General features: G+C 46.8%; 1 protein-coding gene across 1 annotated transcript in view; it reads left to right on the top strand.

Moving 5' to 3' along the window:
* The window catches only part of DNAH7 (dynein axonemal heavy chain 7), a 151,312-nt gene that overhangs the window by 119,091 nt on the left and 12,629 nt on the right, over nt 1–19,592 (top strand). The window contains exons 52-56 of the mRNA XM_083404258.1: nt 1,223–1,417; nt 3,687–3,779; nt 12,345–12,521; nt 16,587–16,748; nt 18,013–18,213. Of these exons, the coding sequence (XP_083260384.1) occupies nt 1,223–1,417; nt 3,687–3,779; nt 12,345–12,521; nt 16,587–16,748; nt 18,013–18,213 (828 nt within the window). The remainder of the gene's footprint in view (nt 1–1,222; nt 1,418–3,686; nt 3,780–12,344; nt 12,522–16,586; nt 16,749–18,012; nt 18,214–19,592) is intronic.

Here is a 19,592-nt window from a genome sequence, read left to right as displayed (position 1 = left end):
GACTGGGCCCACAACAAACAAACAAACAAACTTTATGGTGTGTTTCCCCACCCCAGAAAAACAGCACTGGGTGACTTGGTAAATGTCAGCTCCAAACTTTGCGTGATCTGTAGGCAACAGGCATTTCATTGCCGCCATCCCCATTGTCTGTCCCCTTGCTCTCCTGTCTCCCCTTCCCAAACCCAGTTGGCTACATTGCCCAGAAGGAAGTCAAGGAGTAAAGGCTGCTATGCCGCTGTGGCGATCACACAGGGTCCCCAGACGTTTGACGGTCTATTGATCCCTGTGCCACCACTACGATCGCTTCCCCACCGCCACCAACCCGTTTCTCTCGGGTACACACTGAGTCCAGACAGTTGTTAACATTAAAACAAATAATCAAGTTTATTTTATAAGCATGAACAAGGTTATGGTTTCAGATCATTTTTCTTGACAGTTTCTTAATCTTAGTTTATTTACCGGCCTATACCTTCCTAATAACTTCTAACTGATTATCCCAATTGTCTATCTGACTCCTCCTCCTTCTGGCGGTTCCCTCATTGCGAGAAGTCAAGTTACAGGGAACCAGGCAGAGGGCCTTCTCGGTAGTGGCGCCCTCCCTGTGGAACGCCCTCCCACCAGATGTCAAAGAGAACAACAACTACCAGACTTTTAGAAGACATCTGAAGGCAGCCCTGTTTAGGGAAGCTTTTAATGTTTGATGTATTACAGTATTTTAATATTTTTTGGGAAGCCGCCCAGAGTGGCTGGGGAAGCCCAGCCAGATGGGCGGGGTATAAATAATAAATTATTATTATTATTATTATTATTATTATTATTATTACTCCTAACAGTTTCACTCACTCTCACACATCAAAACTCGACCAACCCACAGACTTATCCTCCCTCTTCCTTCTCCAACTCCCAACTCTCAACTCTAACTCTAACTCCTCCCCTTGGGTTCCCACTGGCCAATCATTTCACACTCATTTAACCCTTTCCTTATGACCCACCTAGGAGGGCAAACGCCACAGCCGCCTCATTGCTTCCAGGTTTGCAGAGGGCAAAAGTACAGGCAGCAATCCAAACAGGAAAGTGAAGGTTCAGGGGGCTCTGAGGGTCAACAGCGGGCCCCTTACTGGGGATGTGGCTCTCATGGCATGGGTGTCCCTAACGCCGACCTCTTCGCTCAAGTTCCCAAGTCCTTAACACTGCGTGTTCATTTTGTCTTGATTCACTGCAGATTGATGAGTCGGAGTGGAAGTTTTTGCTCACGGGAGGCATCGGCCTGGACAATCCCTACTCCAACCCTTGCCCTTGGCTCCCCACGAAATCGTGGGATGAAGTCTGCCGCCTTGACGACTTGCCAGCCTTCAGAAGCATTCGGAAGGAATTCATGCGCTTGAAGGATGGGTGGAAAAACGTCTATGACAGTTTGGTTTGTTTCCCACCTTCACTCATCCCTTCTTGCTAGCTGCTCAGAACAAATACCGTATTTTTCACTCCATAAGACGCACTTTTCCCCTACTAAAAAGTAAGGGGAAATGTGTGTGCATCTTATGGAGTGAATGCAGGGGGGACACAGGCAGGAAAAGCCCCCAAGAGCCGCACACAAGCTCCATGCGGCTCTTGCGGGCTTTTTCCCAGGAGGGAGAAGGGACTGACTCTTCAGTCAGTCCCTTCTCCCTCCTCGTAGAAAAGCTCGCAGGAGCCGTGCGCTCCTTAAAGGGTGCGCGGCTCCTGTGGGCTTTTGCAGGAGGTGGGGGTATTGCCATAGCCGCACACAGCCTCTCCTGGCTGGAGAGGTTGTGCGCGGCTAAAGAGGAAGCCAAGACAGCGAGCGGGATGGATCCTGCTCGCTGTCTTGGCTTCTTTGCTCTTTGGGGCTGGGGGGGGGTATTTTTTCCCCCTTGATTTCCCTCTCTAAAAACTAGGTGCACCTTATGGTCCAGTGTGCCTTATGGAATGAAAAATACGGTATTCACTGTGCCCTCAGTGGTGGTGGTGGTGTTGTCTATTCTGTCAAAGAAAGATGTATCTTCTGAGATAACCGGGAATGCGGGGATGAGCAGTTTGCAAGTTTCGTAAGCAGATGGGTTTAGATGATACATCTTGGAGGGAAGAGAACATTACTACAAGTAATATTGTTTCCTTTTAAAAAAGCATTCCTTCAGAAATGTACATTCCAGTAAATTTTTATTATTTTTATTTTTCTGCATTCAATTGTATTGGTATGAATCGGGGGGGGGGGGCAGGGGGCAGGTTCTCCTAAAAATATTGAGTACCAGATTCTCCACTACCCCCTAATTCCTAGAATTAGAACGTAGGAGATTACTAAATCCTTGAAGTCTTCACCCAGGTACAAGGGAGCGTAACTATGTAAAAAAGTAGAGTGAATTGGTTTCTTGGCCAAGAATTGCCTGGGGTGAAGAGTTGAGTCTGGCCTTGATTAAAATGTACATACCACTCGATGGCGTGCAGTTTACAGAAAGAATAAAACGTTGAAATTCCCTATACAGTGGTACCTCGGGTTACATACGCTTCAGGTTACCTGTGCTTCAGGTTACAGACTCCGCTAACCCAGAAATATTACCTCGGGTTAAGAACTTTTCTTCAGGATGAGAACAGAAATTGTGCTCCGGCGGCGCGGCAGCAGCAGGAGGCCCCATTAGCTAAAGTGATGCTTCAGGTTAAGAACAGTTTCAGGTTGAGAATGGACCTCCGGAACGAATTAAGTACTTAAACCGAGGTACCACTGTATTAGACAGTTGAAAAACATTCAGAAGTTAATTAAGGTCAACAGTGATGATTGCAACGTGAAGTTTCTACATCTGCTGGGCCAACTTGCCTCTACAAAAATGCTTCCAGCAGTGCGGTAGGGTTTTTTGCCTGGTGTGTGGGTGCTACAGTGCTAAAAGAATGGTTTCTTACAAGTGCAGAATAAGGATTACGGGGCACCGGTAACAGTCCCAGTTCTGCAGATGGAAGTGGTTGAAGGGGTGTAAGCTTGGAGTAAGGCAGTAAACTGGACACAAGCTGTTACACCTTCAGCTTGGTCAGGTTGCAAATCGTCAGCCAGTGCAGATCTGTGGGAAGAGGTGCCATATGCTATCAGGGTCTCTCTCCTTTCAGCAGCCGGGCAGCAGCTGTCAGAGACTGTGCTGAGGAGGGCTGCACTGAGGAAGGATGGTGGGAGCCACCCCCTCCTCCTGATTTGGATCCTGAATCTTCCCAGGAGCAGGAGGACAGTATAGATTTGGAACAGTGGTCTGCAGATGGGCATAGTTCAGAAGGTAGAAGCTGGGAAGTACTGGATGGGGAACAGCTAAGAGAAGAAGCACTGGGGGAGAGAGGGTTAACAGATTCCCTGTCTTTGGACAGCATTCCTCCTCTCAGCCCAAGGTCAAGAAGAGCTGAGAAAGTGGCAGAACAGTAAGCACAGAGGGTACAAGCTCAGATTACAATATGTAGGAGTGTTGTAGATTAATAGGGACGGAAAGGGGTGTGAGCCTTAATTGGGAGCACCGCCATTTCTAGGAGATGGGTTGCTGTGATTATTAAAGTTTCTAACTGGTAAGAAGACTCCTTTTCCATTGTTCTGCTTATCTACTGCCACGGGGGGAGGAAGCCTGACAGCAGAATTCTGCACTAACTGGAGCTTTCATGGGCAAGGGAAGCCAATCATAGTGTTTTTGTTTCGCTTGCAGGAACCTCATCACGAGGCATTTCCTGAGGAGTGGCAAGACAAAATGGGGGAGTTTCAAAGGATGCTCATCATTCGCTGCTTAAGACCTGACAAAGTAAGTGCGGTCAACTCATGCGCCAGGACACTGGCACGGGCAGAGTTTCGAAGGTCCTGTTGCATGTATGACACAATCGTGTTAGTTTAATCTTCCTTCAGATAGGGTTTCCATATTTCAAGAAGTAAAAATTCGGACACAAAAGTTGGGGGAAATTTCAAAAAATGTGGACATTTTGCCGATTTCCCGAAATTCTCCCCCGGGCGCTAATTCCGTCATTAGAATCCCAGGAAGATCTGGATGCATGACAACCCAACCTTAAGACATGGGTTGCAATATTGTGATGCAATACTCTATGTGCACACACATGCACACAATTGTCTGGTTGCCTCCTCTATTGTAGCCTGCGCTAAAATGTGGTCCACTATAGTGAGTCCTGCCATAGTTTTTAGACAAAAGGCGTGGGGGGCAGGGGTAATGAACACTAAGTTTGCCAGGTTCCTCTTGCTTAAAAAGTACCAAACTGGCAGGGTTAAATCCATCCCCTTTTCAATCTTTTGTCTGTTTGGCTGGCACCTCCATTATAAACTTTTAGGTGCCAGGCAAAAATGTTCAATAATAATAATAATAATAATAATAATAATAATAATTTATTATTTATACCCCACCCATCTGGCTGGGTATCCCCAGCCACTCTGGGTGGCTTCCAACAAAACACTAAAATACAATAACCTATTAAACATTAAAAGCTTCCCTAAACAGGGCTGCCTTTAGATGTCTTCTAAAAGTTTGGTTGTTATTTTTCTCTTTGACATCTGGTGGGAGAGCGTTCCACAGGGCGGGTGCCATTACCAAGAAGGCCCTCTGTCTGGTTCCCTGTAACTTGGCTTCTTGCAGGGAGGAAACCACCAGAAGGCCCCCAGAGCTGAACCTCAGTGTCCGGGTAGAACGATGGAGGTGGAGACGCTCCTTCAGGTATACTGGACCGAGGCCGTTTAGGGCTTTAAAGGTCAGCACCAACACTTTGAATTGTGTTCGGAAACGTACTGGGAGCCAGGCCTTTAGCTGATTGACATCCAATGCCCTCTTAAAATGTGTTGTGGAGAGAGTGGTTATTGGGTTGTTCTTGTTCTTGTTTTTATTATGTGATTTTATATTGTGAACCACCCTGAGACCTGCAGGTATAGGGCAGTATACAAAATTAATTAATAACAATACCTTCCAGAGGTCCATTCCCTTGCCCACCTCATTTCACAATTATGGAAGCTGACTTTAGTGTGCAGTGTTGTCTGAAATGTCTTATTCTGAGATACTGCTGCCTCACCCTTACAGACCAGTGTGTGGCAAATGGTCTTCTGATTTATTTTTCTGTTTCGTACAACTTGACGGTTAGTCTTGCAATACGCTAAAAATAGAAACTACATAACATGATTATGACAGTGAAAGTGGGCAGCCTGCCAGCTGCGCTTAAGTAAGGCCTCAGGTATGTAGGAGCGCCGGAATTCATATGCTGCCTTTGATCTGCAGGAGCAAAGTTAGCAAAGCTTTGGACCGTTGGCAGTGAGAGATGACCCGGTGAAATTAACAGGCAAAACTAACTTAGGTCCATTAATTTCAGTGGGTCTGCTCTGAGTAGGACATAGCTGGATGCCACACTTTATTGCCCTCCACTCTGAAGGGATATCTGCTGCACTGTAAGGATGAAAAAAAAAAGTGACGTAAGGTTCGTTAGTTTGCTTTGCATTGCCTTATCCCCCAATACAGCATGTTCACCAATGGTATAAAAGGTAAAGGGACCCCTGACCATTAGGTCCAGTCGTGGCCGACTCTGGGGTTGCAGCGCTCATCTCGCTTTACTGGCCAAGGGAGCTGGTGTACAGCTTCCGGGTCATGTGGCCAGCATGACTAAGCTGCTTCTGGTGAACCAGAGCAGTGTATGGAAACACTGTTTACTTTCCCACTGGAGCGGTACCTATTTATCTACTTGCACTGGTGTGCTTTCGAACTGCTAGGTTGGCAGGAGCAAGGACCGAGCAACGGGAGCTCACCCCATAGCAGAGATTTGAACCGCTGACCTTCTGATCGGCAAGTCCTAGGCTCTGTAGTTTAACCCACAGCGCCACCCACATCCCACACAGATGGTATACGAGCTCACAAACGACAGGGATAGCACAGCCATGCCGGATGAAGATGGGCTTGCATATTGCGCTATTAGCACTGCAACTGGGGCAGTGTGTCTGTGTGCAGAAGTGGTCAATTTAGGTGTCATCGTGAAAAATGGAAAGACCCATAGTTCTATGCAAAAGTATTTAACAATTCCCTCCTTATGCCTTCCATAAGTAAATAAAAAAAAAAATGCTGTTTGCCTCAGCCTTAAGAAGCGGCTTTTTCTCCTACAATACCTAATAAAAAGACTTATGGTTTTTTAAACAAAGGTTACTCTAAACTTTTTTTTCATTTCATTATAAATCATTTCCCAATTTTTTTAACCACCTTCATTTCCACCACATATGATTGAATGTACCCTCTGTTTCTTTACATTTCCAACACTTATTAGATCTTGTTCTATATATTTTTGCTAATTTAAGCGGGGTTAGATACCACCGGTACACCATTTCCATATCATTCTCTTTCAGTGGAGTACATGCAGTAAATTTCATATCTGACTTCCAAAGCCTTTCCCAATCTGTCATTGATATATATTACCTCCCATATCTTTTGCCCATTTTTATCATAACACATTTGACCTGTTCCTCTTTGCTGTCCCACTCCAAGAGCAGATTTTACGTTTCTGACAGTAACCCGCTTAGTATTTCATAGAGTTTTCACCTTGGGCAATTGCTAGACCAGAGAACTCCTTTGGGTCTTTCTTACCAGGGATCATGATCTGGCTCCCAAGCCTCCAACACTATTAAGCAGAAGAAACACTATTAAGCAGAAGAAAATACAGTGGCGTAGCGTGGGTTGTCAGCACCCAGGGCAAGGCAAGTAATTTGCGCCCCCTAACCCGTGGATTTGCGCCCCCTAACCCTATCCCCCAGATGTTGCGCCCAGTGCGGCCGGCCCCCCCTGCACCCCCCACACTACGCCACTGTATTTTTCGCTCCATAGGGCGCACCAGACCATAGGGCGCACCTAGTTTTTAGAGGGGGAAATCAATTTAAAAAATCTTATTTTTTTCTCTCCCTGCTGGAGGGGCTGCGCGCGGCTATCCCTGAAGCCTTCCGAGTGCAGTGCAAGTTCCTGCTGCGCTCCTCAGGCTTCGGGTTCCTTTTGCTGAAGCCGGGAGAGCAAGACTATCCTGGCTTCAGCGAAAGGAACCTGAAGCCTCCAGAACGCAGCGGGAACTTGCGCTGCGCTCCGAAGGCTTCAGGCGGCTATCCCTGATGCCTGGAGAGCGAGAGGGGTCGGTGCGCACCGACGCCTCTCGCTCTCCAGGCTTCAGCGAAAGCAACGGGAAACCTCCGGAGCACGGAGGGAGCACTCCCTCTGCGCTTCGGAGGCTTCGCGTTGCTATCGCTGAAGCCAAGGAGCCTGCATTCGCTCCATAGGACGCACACACATTTCCCCTTAATTTTTGGAGAGGGGAAAGTGCGTCCTATAGAGCGAAAAATGTGGTACTCCTGGACAAGGGAGCAAGCCAGCCCTGGCCATCTGAATGATGAGAGCAGAACAGCATGTTGAAGACATTGGCAGGGAAGCCAAGCGCAAGTCCTTTCCAGAAAAAAACCCTCTTTGTCTCTTCTCTATACCCCTCCCCACCTCCTGGGTTCCCGTTTTTAGGGAAAGGGGGAACCTTTTTCAGTCTTTATGGTTCGACATCCAGGAGGCAAATACCTTGCCAATCTACTTCAAGTCACCCAGAGATCCAGCACCAGATCCCCATTTATCTTCTGCCTACTCCTGATCTATAGGGTTCCTAATAGCTAGAAAATAAAACCTCTAGGATTTGTAACAGCTACAAGATAAAACCACATTATGATGCAGGATTTGGGGCAGGCAGGCGAGCAACAGAGCGTAGCTTAAATCCTCTTCATCCTTAATCTGCAAGGATCCTGTCAAAAGAGACAAGCAAAAATGCTATTGAGATGAGAAGAGAATTTTCTCCTTGGGGGTTTAAGTACTTTTGCTCACTTAAAAAAGGAGAAGCTTAAAACATTATTTAGGTTATAGTTTTATGCATACGTATGTGGAGTAAGTCCTCCTAAACTCAGTAGCGCTTACTGTGAATATGCATATTTGAGCTACAAGATGGTTTTCTTATTTGTTAATTCAGTAGGTTTACATTTTCAGGAGTACGCTTGCAGTTCTCTTTAAAAGGCCAGGAGTGTGCAAAGGTTCTCGAGCGATTTTCATACTCGTGCATCTCTCTAAATTCAAGCAGGCACTTGGATTTTGAGTTCATCTCGCTCAGTACAGCCTCCATTTCAGAAACAAATTCTGTGACTTCTTAGCAGCGTTCCTCTGGCATGACTTACCTCTTTACAGTGGTGTAGCGCGGGGGGTGCAGGGGGGGCCGGCCGCACCGGGCGCAACATCTGGGGGGGGGGGCGCTCGCACTCACAGCTCTCTGCCCCTAACTGGCTCACTCACTCTCTCTCACTGCAGTGGTGGCTGTGCGAATCCGATCCGAGCCGCTGGGTCGCTGCCCACTGTGGAGGGGAGGGTGCCAGGCGTGCGGTGCGGTGCGGAGAGAGAGCGAGGGACTATCTGGGGGAGGGACAGTGCACCGGGGGGGGGGGGCGCAAATTACTTGCCTTGCCCTGGGTGCTGACAACCCACGCTACGCCACTGCCTCTTTATAAGGTTCGACATTAAGCTGCATTAAGCTGACTTGGTTGGTCTCACCTGTGAACATCAGCATAAATGAGAGAGGGGGAATCGCACCCAAAGCAAAATGCAGTCATCAAAAGAGGAAAACTGTGGCCAAAATTTAAGAAAGATAGCCCAGTAGCCAAGCCCTGTTTGGTTTGTTCTGTTCTTTTATTTTAAATATTTCCACTTTGCTTTTCAGCCCAAAGAAAAGGCTCTTAGAGTGACTTAGCATGATAAATAATAGGTAAAAAAGGTAAAGGTAAAGGTAAAGGACCCCTGGACGGTTAAGTCCAGTCAGAGGCAACTATGGGGTTGCGGCGCTCCTCGCTTTACAGGCCGAGGGAGCCAGTGTTTGTCCACAGACAGCTTGCCGGGTCATGTGGCCAGCATGACTAAACCACTACTGGCGCATGGAGGACCATGACGAGTGCCAGAGTGCATGGAAATGCCGTTTACCTTCCTGCCGCAGCAGTACCTATTTATCTACTTGCGCTGGTGTGCTTTAGAACTGCTAGGTTGGCAGGAGCTGGGACAGAGCAATGGGAGCTCACCTCATCGTGGAGGTTCAAACCGCTGACCTTCGGATTGGCAAGCCCAAGAGGCTTGGTGGTTTAGACCACAGTGCCACAATAATAAAACACACAACACAACACAACACAACACAAAACACAACACAACACAACACAACACAACACAACAACACACAAAAGGAAAATGGCTTGCTGGGAGAAGGGGGAAACCCCTCAGGCACTAGTTTTCAGTTACAAGGTTTTCCTAAGTTTTCTTTCTGGTGGGAAGGGAGAAAGCAAGCTCTCTACAACTGTTCTTTCTCTGGCTGATTATTTTTATATTGTGAAATAATCCATGGTCCTGAAGGCAGCACTGTTTAGGGAAGTTTTTAATGTTTGATGGGCAGGGTATAAATCATAAATCATCATCATCACACTATATTCATAGTGCCACTACTGTGTTGCTTTATAGTGGGTTTTGTTTTAAAAGACCCTTGAGTTTTGGGTGACCATCCAGCTGTCCAGTTGACCTCAGTGTGAGTCCACTTAGCAAAATCCCTATATAAGTGGCCTATAGGGTGTAGCTCAAATTAAATCCTACTCTGTTCAGTGAGGCTTACTGTTAAAGCGTTGGTGAGAAGGACTGTAAACAGTTTACCTGGAATCAAGTCTCATTGACTTTCAGCAGGACCCACTTTCTGATAAGCAGGCTTGATACTGCAGATAGACACACACACACACTCTTTCGGTTAACAGGGCATGCAGATATCTTCTAAACTGGGGAGTAATTTAGTCTGCAACCCTCAACCCATTTGTCTGGGAAATCAGCACAACTTACTTCTGAGTCGGCACGTATAGGATTGTGCTGTCCATCACCTTTATTGGCTACCATCCTAGCACCGTTTAATGACAAAATATTACATGCGAATTCAGTTCTGTGACTTTAACGGTCTCTTTGCACCCCAACGTTATGCACTTTGTAAATCAGAAGTAAGTTCTGCTGACTCTTGAGCTCATTGGCACTTATTCTCAGCCCGGGAATGTTGTATAGCAGAGTTTCCTAAACTTGGGTCTCCACCGGTTTTTGGACTACAATTCCCATCACCCCTGACCGCTGGTGCTGCTAGCTAGGGATGATGGGAGTTGTAGTCCAAAAACAGCTGGAGACCAGAGTTTGGGAAGCCCTGGTGCATGGCATTCAAACCTTACCATTGAACCGGCACATGTCTACTCAGAGGTAAACCCCAAGGAGTTCAATGGCACTTACTTTCCGAATAAATGTGTGTAGGATTGCAGCTTCATTGGGTTTTTATAAGGGATATGCTAGTCTATCTATTCTGGTACATTCAGTGCTGGATTTACATATAAGCTAAACAAGCTGTAGCTTGGGGCCCCACTCTCTTGGGGCCCCCCAAAAAAATTAAAGAAAAAAACAACTGGATGTACATTTCCAAAATATAAGATAAAAAACAAGTAAAATAAAACCTACATATAGCTACAGTGTTTTGTGTTGTGTAGGCTCCTATGATGTAAGTAATGGGCCCTGCCTGCTAGCCTGCTCCCTAAAATATCACTGGTTTGCTCATTTCTATATATAGGGTGCCTACATTCTGCATGTGCAAATGGGTTTAGATACGTATTAGGTCCACAAATTACCATATAGCATATATTCAACACAAAAAACAGGGGCAATTTGTTGTTGACAAAGGACAGCTGGACATATGAACGCCCCCATTACCTTCAGTAGCTTAGGGCCTCATCAAACCTAAATCCAGCCCTGGGTACATTGTGCAGGTGTGTGTGTGTGTGTGCTGCACCTGAGAGCAGATGCAAAGGAGACTCCTTTACCTTTAAGACTTATATACAAGAGGGATTCAGCGGGTATACTTCCTGTATACCTGAAGGAGCGTCTCCACCCCCATCGTTCAGCCCGGACACTGAGATCCAGCGCCGAGGGCCTTCTGGCGGTTCCCTCATTGCAAGAAGTGAGGTTACAGGGAACCAGACAGAGGGCCTTCTCGGTAGTGGTGCCCTCCCTGTGGAACACCCTCCCTTCAGATGTGAAGGAAATAAGCAGTTATCCTATCTTTAAAAGACATCTGAAGGCAGCCCTGTTTAGGGAAGTTTTTAATATTTAATGCTGTACTGTTTTTAACGTTTGATTGGGAGCCGCCCAGAGTGGCTGGGGAGACTCAGCCAGATGGATGGGGTATAAATAATAAATTATTATTATTATTATTATTATTATTATTATTATTATTATTATTATTATTCTCTCATTCCTTCATGACAAGCGGCAGTTGCATAAGCATCTTTCCTCAGACACAGGTCTGGGAATTGGGTTCAGCACATCCATGCTAGAGTGACAAGCTTTTTCCTGATTTGGTGTTTCGAAGGGGTGTTGTAGAGAGATCTGAGGGAACTTATGTGAAGCTCCTTGAACACATGCTGTATAAATGCTAGGCACTGATATATTTTTATTTCTTTATGGGACACAGTATCTGGCATCTTGAACAGCTGCCTCACAGAAATCAAGAAGCCAAACTGAGCAGGATTTAACCCCCACCCGTCAGTTGACAAGTAGGCGTTAAATCCTACTCAAAACCAGTTTCCTGGGGGGACTAGGCCTGCACACAGCTTTTGCAGGATTGATGAATCATGGTTTCAGAAATGGCCTTGTGGATGAACTTGGACTGGAGGTTCCCCCACCCTGTGCTAGAATGACAGAGTGCTTTAATCCACTTTAACTGAGGAAACTTAATTTGCAGCGTGTGCTTGAATACCTCCTGCAAAATACTGACAGTCTAGAAGCCTCCTTGGCAGTGGCGTAGCGTGGGGGGTGCAGGGGGGGGCCGGCCGCACCGGGCGCAACATCTGGGGGTTAGGGTTAGGGGGCGCAAATCCACGGGTTAGGGGGTGCAAATTACTTGCCTTGCCCCGGGTGCTGACAACCCACGCTACGCCACTGCTCCTTGGAAGTTTACAGAATGGTGCATCTCTTTCTTCCGCCTTGCTATTTTATTCCTTTTCCAATGTGCAACATCAACTTCTTTTCTTTATATTTAACATTCATAAAAGGGTGAAAAGAGAAAAGGTAGCCTTTTCGGTATCTCGTCATTTCTACACATGACCGATGTATGTTTGTATTAAACGGCTGGCTGTGAATGATCATCGCTGGAGAGTTCATTACAAATGCATGGGCTTATTTTGCCTCTCATCTTAAAACTTATCGTTGCTTAAAACCGTATCTTTGAATTTAAAGGTGACCTCGTTTCCTTTCCCTCTTACTTGATTTTTTCAGATTATTCCAATGGTGCAGGAGTTTATCACTGGAAACCTGGGGCGTATGTTTATCGAACCACCTCCTTTCGACTTGTCCAAGGCATTTGGTGACAGTCATTGCTGTGCTCCCCTGATTTTTGTGTTGTCTCCTGGTGCAGACCCCATGGCCGCTCTTCTCAAGTTTGCAGATGATCAGGTGCGTTGAGGACCATTACAACGGCACTCTTTGTAGGTCCAAGGTTTTAAAGCGGGGTCTACTCTTTCTCTTCTTCTTCTTTTTTAAAAAAAAATTATTTAATTTTATCAATAGAAATTTACAGTCAAAAAAGTTGTATGATCATTTTGTGAGATTCTCTGAATCTCGTGACTTACACGGGTCCTTATTACAATAATTAAAACTACATAACTACATATCAATACGTTCTCCACTATTTTCATTTTTCCAAATTGTCCATAATCTTCGTTACTTTACAAGTGCTTCTTATAGTCCAGCTAAAGTTTTGATGTAAATTATAAATCTCTCCCCCCCCCCCCCAATTCCTTTTTAAAGTCCTTGTCTTCTTGGTTCCTGAGTCTCCCAGTTAGTTTTGCCATTTTGGCATAGTGTTATTGCTTCTTTCCATTTTGGGGCTAGTAGCATCTGTGCAGCTGCTGTTGTGTACATGAAAAGTATTTTCTGGTCTTTTGGAATCTCGGTACCTGTACAGTCATACCTTGGGTTGAATGTGCTTCGGGATGAGCGCGTTCGAGTTGCGCTCCACGGCAACCCGGAAATAACGGAGCGTGTTACTTCCGGGTTTCGCCGCTTGCGCATGCGCAGACGCTCAAAATGACTTCACGCGCATGCGCAGAAGCGGCGAAAAGCGACGCGCACGTGTGCAGATGTGCCATCACTAATTACGTTTGCTTCTAGATGCGAACGGGGCTCCAGACCGAATCCTGTTCGTGTCTAGAGGTACCACTGTAATTCCTAATAAAAAAGGCTTTTGCTTTATTAACAAAAGTTATTTTAAACATTTTTAAAAATTCATTGTATACCATTTCCCAAAATCCTTTAGTTGTCTTACATGTCCACCACATATGAAAAAGATCCCTTCCTTTTCCTTACATTTCCAACAAATATTTGAACGTGTTCTATACATTTTTGATAATTTAGTAGGAGTGAAGTACCATCGACACATCATTTTCATGTTATTTGCTTTCAGCGTACAACACGCTGTAAATTTTAAATCTATTTTCCAAAGACTTCCCCAATCTGCCATTTGTACCGTATTTTTCGCTCTATAAGACGCACTTTTCCCCCTTCAAAAATGAAGGGGAAATGTGTGTACGTCCTATGGAGCGAAGACGCCATAGCCCCGCGACCCTCTCCCGGCTGGAGAGGTGACACGCGGCTATGGCAGGAGCCTCTTCAGGAGCCTTGTTTTAGAGCGGGAAAACAAGAGGGGGAAAATTCTCCCTCTCTCTGCGCAGCACCTCCTGCTGCTTTGCTGAAGGGGCGCTGGGCAGAGAGGGGGAGATTTTTTTTTTCTTGTTCTCCCCCCTCTAAAACAAGGTGTGTCCTATTGTCCGGTGCGTCCTATGGTGCGAAAAATACGGTATATTATATCCTAAGTCCTTAGTCCAGTTTATCATAACCAATTTAACCTGTTCATCATACCCTTCCTCAGTCATTGTTCATGGGCCTCCTTCCCCATTGTAGTGAATTAGGGAAGCGCCATGTGCGCCTTGGAGCATCTGAATATGAAACCAACTGCTGGATGTGAAAGGCTTTGCTACTCTGGATCTCACACGTAGGTGTAATGACTCATTATGGGTTTAAACCTTTGCAGAGTTATCGATCTTCCCTTTCATATGTATTTAGGCCAAGGACACGGCCCTTTGCTTATCTGCAAATGTCAGGGCAGTTTTGCCAGTGATCGCTAATCTCCCTAGACTTGGGCTCATCCAGATAGACACCCAAATAGACGCACTTGGTGGATGTGCATTGTCCTAATGGGTGTTACATCACTCGCTGCAGTAGATAGGCATCTCCTTGTACTTAAGTGGATCTGCCGTGGGGGTGTCGATAATCACCGTGGCAGATCTGTTTTTCAGGTTTGCACACCTCGCTCTCTGCAGGGTGGTGCTCTGCTTTTGATGGCCTCATATCATGCCACCTCAGTGCCCTCCCTTATCTCGCTTCCATTTTTGTTTCCTGGGGAAGAAACCAGGAGCCCGTCACGCATACCGGCTTTCCATATCAAATGTACAATTGTCCCCGTTCCACCTTTGTTATTTTATAAATGAATCGGAATCAGAAGAATCTTTATTTGCAGCAGCCACTAGCCATAGCAATAAAATAAAATGTACTGAAGACAGAGGTAAAAACTTAACTATAGAAAATAAATTTTGGGGGTTTACATCAGGGGTGTCCAACAGGTCGATCGCGATCTACTGGGAGGTTTTGGTAGATCATGGTTGATCACAGGGTCCCTTTCCTTATTGTTGGTAAAATAGAATCCGGCCCCTCCCCCTCCCCCCACCCTCCATTCTTGGAAGATCTGCAGAACGGCAGATGGAGTACAGTCATACCTTGGGTTGAACTAGCTTCGGGATGAATATTTTCGGGTTGCACTCCATGGCGACCTGGAAGTAACGGAGTGCATTACTTCCAGGTTTCGCCGCTTCCGCATGCGCAGACACTGAAAATGACGTCATGCACATGCGCGGAAGCGGCGAAACGCGACCTGCGCATGTGCAGATGCAGATGCATCTTACGTTTACTTCAGGATGCGAATGGGGCTCCGGAATGGATCCCATTCATATCCAGAGGTACCACTGTATACTCATTGAGGCTGTTTGATTCCCCCTCAAAAAGTGCTGTCCTCCTCCCTAAAAAAAACAGAACTTTGCCCTGAACCTCTAAAAAATGGGGCTGTCCTTTTCCCCTTAAAAAAAGCTCAACAGCTTTGCCTTGAACCCCAAAAAGATGGTTGCCAATATATCACCGCCAGTTTTTAATTCTGTGATTAGAATTACCCCTGGTTTCAGTGGCGTAGCGTGGGGGGTGCAGGGGGGGGCCCGGCCGCACTGGGCGCAACATCTGGGGGTTAGGGTTAGGGGGCGCAAATCCACAGGTTAGGGGGCACAAATCCACGGGTTAGGGGGCGCAAATTACTTGCCTTGCCCCGGGTGCTGACAACCCACGCTATGCCACTGCCTGGTTTACATCAATAATCAAATAATAGATATTATTCTAATTGCCCCTGCTAAAAACCTTGCAGTTTTTGCTGTCGCCTCATCATCTTGATCTGCTAAAAGAAAGCACACAGTAGCAATGGTTGAGCAACCCGGCGTAGAGAATAATAGAAGGGTAATAATAACCTCATCCCTCAAATCTTTATAAAGAGCGCAAGCCAGAAGCACATGAGCCACTGACTCAACACTGCCATCTCCACAAGGACATAACTATTTTCCCAGTGAATTTTTGTTTTGTTTTGTTATGCTATGAATGCATTTCTTAACTGACACGGAGAAATTAGGTTTTATTGTGTTGTTGTTTGAATGGCAAAGAGGGGTGTGTGAGCAGCTTGTGGGATGAGGGCTGCCCCTCTTCTGCCCCTCACAATGCTCTAGCCATGAGCATTTCACAGAAATGGTCCCTCCGTGTGGACAGCATATTAGCAGAACTGGCCTTGTTTGCGTTGAGGGGTGCGTTCCTATCAGCAGAGCATAGCCTCCCCCAGGTGATAGAAAACTACTGCTGAGGGTGAGGCTTTTGATATGAAAGGTTCACGTTGGGTGGAAAGGAGTTGGAGAATCTTATCAGCAACCCCAACAACTCAGTAAACAAAAGGAAATGAGAGAGACTTTCATGTGACATTTGTTGATGTTGACGGGCTGACATCACTTTGTTCAGCGATACTGTTATGTACTGAGTTGAATAGGATCCAAAATGCAGCAGTATGATTGGTCTGCAGGAGCCACCCAATCCAGCTCTAGATGGAAGTGAATCCACAACCTGATTGGCCTACAGGAGAATTCTGGAATTAGCCAATCACGTGCAGCCCATTGTGTAAATAATGCATATAAAGCAGATACTTTGGGGGAAATTCCATTCCTTCTGACCACTATGAGCTGAATAAAGAGCATGAAATCCACTCTCGACTCAGTATATTTCAGATACTCTCTTCAGCAGTTGTGGAATTGTAGCCGTTCTTGTGTTACGGCGACAGTATTATTCCCTGCCCCTCACTCACTGAACGTTTTGTATGTGCAGGGCTTCGGGGCTTCAAAGTTGACCTCTTTGTCGCTGGGCCAAGGCCAAGGCCCCATCGCCATGCGCATGATCGAGAAGGCGGTGAAGGAAGGAACATGGGCAGTCCTGCAGAACTGCCACCTGGCAACATCGTGGATGCCAACCCTGGAAAAAGTCTGTGAGGTAGCAAATGCTGTCAGTAGTCACTACGACACCTGATGTCAACCTTTCAGTACCAATGGGACGCTAGGGCTCCTGGGTGCCTGCAAGAACTTCTCCTGGGAGCGGGCAGGCAAGGGAGGGAGCAGGCTGGTTTGTCACATAGAAAAATAAATACAGTGGTGCCTCGCAAGACGAAATTAATTCATTCTGCGAGTTTGTTCGTTGAGCGAGTTTTTTCATCTTGCGAAGCACCACTGCAGTTAAACACTAACAACGGCGGGGAGGGGCGGGGAGAAGCAGGACAGCTGCCGCAGCCAGTACCTCGGACTCACCCGCGCGTTGTGACCACCGCGCGACGCGGCTGCTGGAGGGCGGCGGGGCTCAGGAGCGTGACTCCGGCTGCAACACTGGCTGCTGGCGGCAACGGCTCTCTGAGAGGAGCGTGCGAGGGCGGTGGGCAGTGGCGCAAGGCAGCCGGAAGGTCGGCCGGAAGGTGGGAGGGAGCCGGAGGAGTCGTCAGCCGGAAGGTGGGAGGGAGCCGGAGGAGCGGGGAAGCGAGCGTGCATGCAGTGACCGTCGCCATGACAGGAGAGGCAGGGCCGTTTCGTCTAGCGAAGCAAGCCCTTAGGAAAATCCGTCTTGCGAAGCACCTCAGAAAACGAAAAACCCTTTCGTCTAGCGAGTTTTTCGTCTTCCAAGGCAACGAGAATGGTGCTTGCCTGTTTTGCCACATATCTTACGTTTTACAAATACTGGAAACTTACTTTTTGATTTCTGGTGAAAGCTGGGAATCTGGGTGCTGTGGTTCACTTGGGGGGGGATATTTGCCATTCCAAATCTTCACTTATAGAGGTGTGCATGTGAAGGCACACAGGCACACACACTTTTGGGGTATGCAAGGATGTGCTGGTTCACTTCCATAGAGGTAGCAAACTCTTGCCTGCAAATGAACATAAGTGCTGGTTCATCCCCTCTCTTGGGACAAATTGGGCAGCCACGTTATGCTGGAGAGCTCCACATCCACAATAGAGCACCTGTGTCTGGAATGGGAGACCCAGCTTAGAGAACCGTTTGACCCAAGAAGAGATTCCAAATGTGTTGAAATCAAAACGAGCTTAGCACAATCATTGATCAAGAGGTTTCGCAATTTCCCTTTGTAAAACTCATGCGGAGGCCAGGGTGTGTTTGAAAGATGCAGTGGCCTTTGCGAGAAAGGTTTTGACGCTCCTGAAACCTGAGCTTCCATCCTCACCGAGTCCTTACACAGAATATTTTCCCCTTCTAGGAACTAAATCCGGATACAACGCATCCCGATTTCCGTCTTTGGCTCACGAGTTACCCGTCACCCAACTTCCCTGTTTCTGTGCTTCAGAACGGAGTGAAAATGACCAACGAGGCCCCCAAAGGCTTGCGGGCGAATGTGATCCGTTCCTATCTGATGGACCCCATCTCCGACCCAGAGTTTTTTAACAGCTGCAAAAGGCCTGTAAGTACCTTCCTTATTAGCCTGGTTTCCTCCTCCTCCTCGTAAAGCAGCTGAAACAGACCCTGGCGGTTGTATTTTGTGTTTGCTGGTTTAAAACCCGCCGAGCGAAATAGCCCTCCTTCTCTGCACTGAAGTCGGCAGTTGATTACCAGCTCCCGGGATGCAGTTATAGAGGGTTTTATTAAAATTTTATTTTTATTTTACCGCCAAGCTTCATTCCGTCTCCGCCAAGCTTTGGCGGTGGTGCCATTAATAATATAGCTTCCCATTTAAAAAGTCGGGAGGAAGTAGTTTTCGCGACACAAATCTGCAAGGCAGGGGAGAAATTCCTGTTGCAAAAGAATAGCTGAGCCGTGCACTGCTGAGAATCAAATCTTTAATCGCAGGCATTAAAATGCTGGCTCCATAGAACTGGGGGAGCTAAAATGGCCGTATGGGTTGATGGATGGCGCTCATAAACACTTCCTTTAGAAGAACAGCTCAAACTAGGGAGCCACCTGCTGTTTTCATAATTAGGTTTCGGAGAGCGGATGTGCTTGACCCAAGATAATTTCCATGATAGGTGTCGTAATTAAGAACCGGAGACGGTTGCGCTTAAACCGGGGCTATGATCCTTTTCTGCTTTCCTGGCAATTAAAAAAACAAATCCCTAAAACTTTTTAGATTGGGGGGGGGACGGACCTCACCCAGATCGTTGCTTTTGAGCAGGAAGAGAAAAGATGCAGGAAAAGAGGAGCAAGCTGGCGTTTAGCATGGTAATGTTGTTGTGTTGGTCAAAAAGGAAGGCATTGTGCGGCGTTTTCCAAAGCCCCAAAGCTTTTATTTGGGCCCAGTTTTTCTCCGAGCACCTCTGATATCATCCAATGACCTTCTGCAATTCATCAGAGTATCCTGGGAGATCTGGATTGAATGGTTGGCTTAAATGGTCCTGTGGCTCTGCTTTCTTCTGGACAGATTTTAGGGGCAGCTGCACACTTATAGGCACCCTTTCTTGGTAGCCAGTGGCATGCAATGATTTTTTTTTGTAGGGGAACAGTTAGGTCCAGAGGCAAGGGCGATTGGGGCAGGCGGACAGCGGCAACGTTGTGCATGTGATGCCATGGTGTTGTGTGTGTGAGCATCGTGCCTCCTTCCCTAAACCGAACAGGAACTTCCTAGGCTTCCCTCCCCAAATTTCCTCTGGAGGGTTGGGGAAACCCCCAGAGCAGATTATTTTTAGGGTCGCTGCAATGGAAGAGAGAGAGGGGGGGGGGTGTCCCATAGGGCAAAGCAGAAGTCATTCTGTTCGAGCAAAGACATTGTTGAACACAACCCAGAGAATGGGCTGAAATTCATGGTGAAGATCTGATGTAGGTATGGCCATCTAAACTTCCCAAATT

Source organism: Podarcis tiliguerta (assembly GCF_965153285.1).
Source record: "Podarcis tiliguerta genome assembly, chromosome: 1".
Taxonomy (NCBI): domain Eukaryota; kingdom Metazoa; phylum Chordata; class Lepidosauria; order Squamata; family Lacertidae; genus Podarcis; species Podarcis tiliguerta.
The sequence above is the reverse complement of the archived record's forward strand: the minus strand, read 5'-3'. Positions and strand labels throughout refer to the sequence as shown.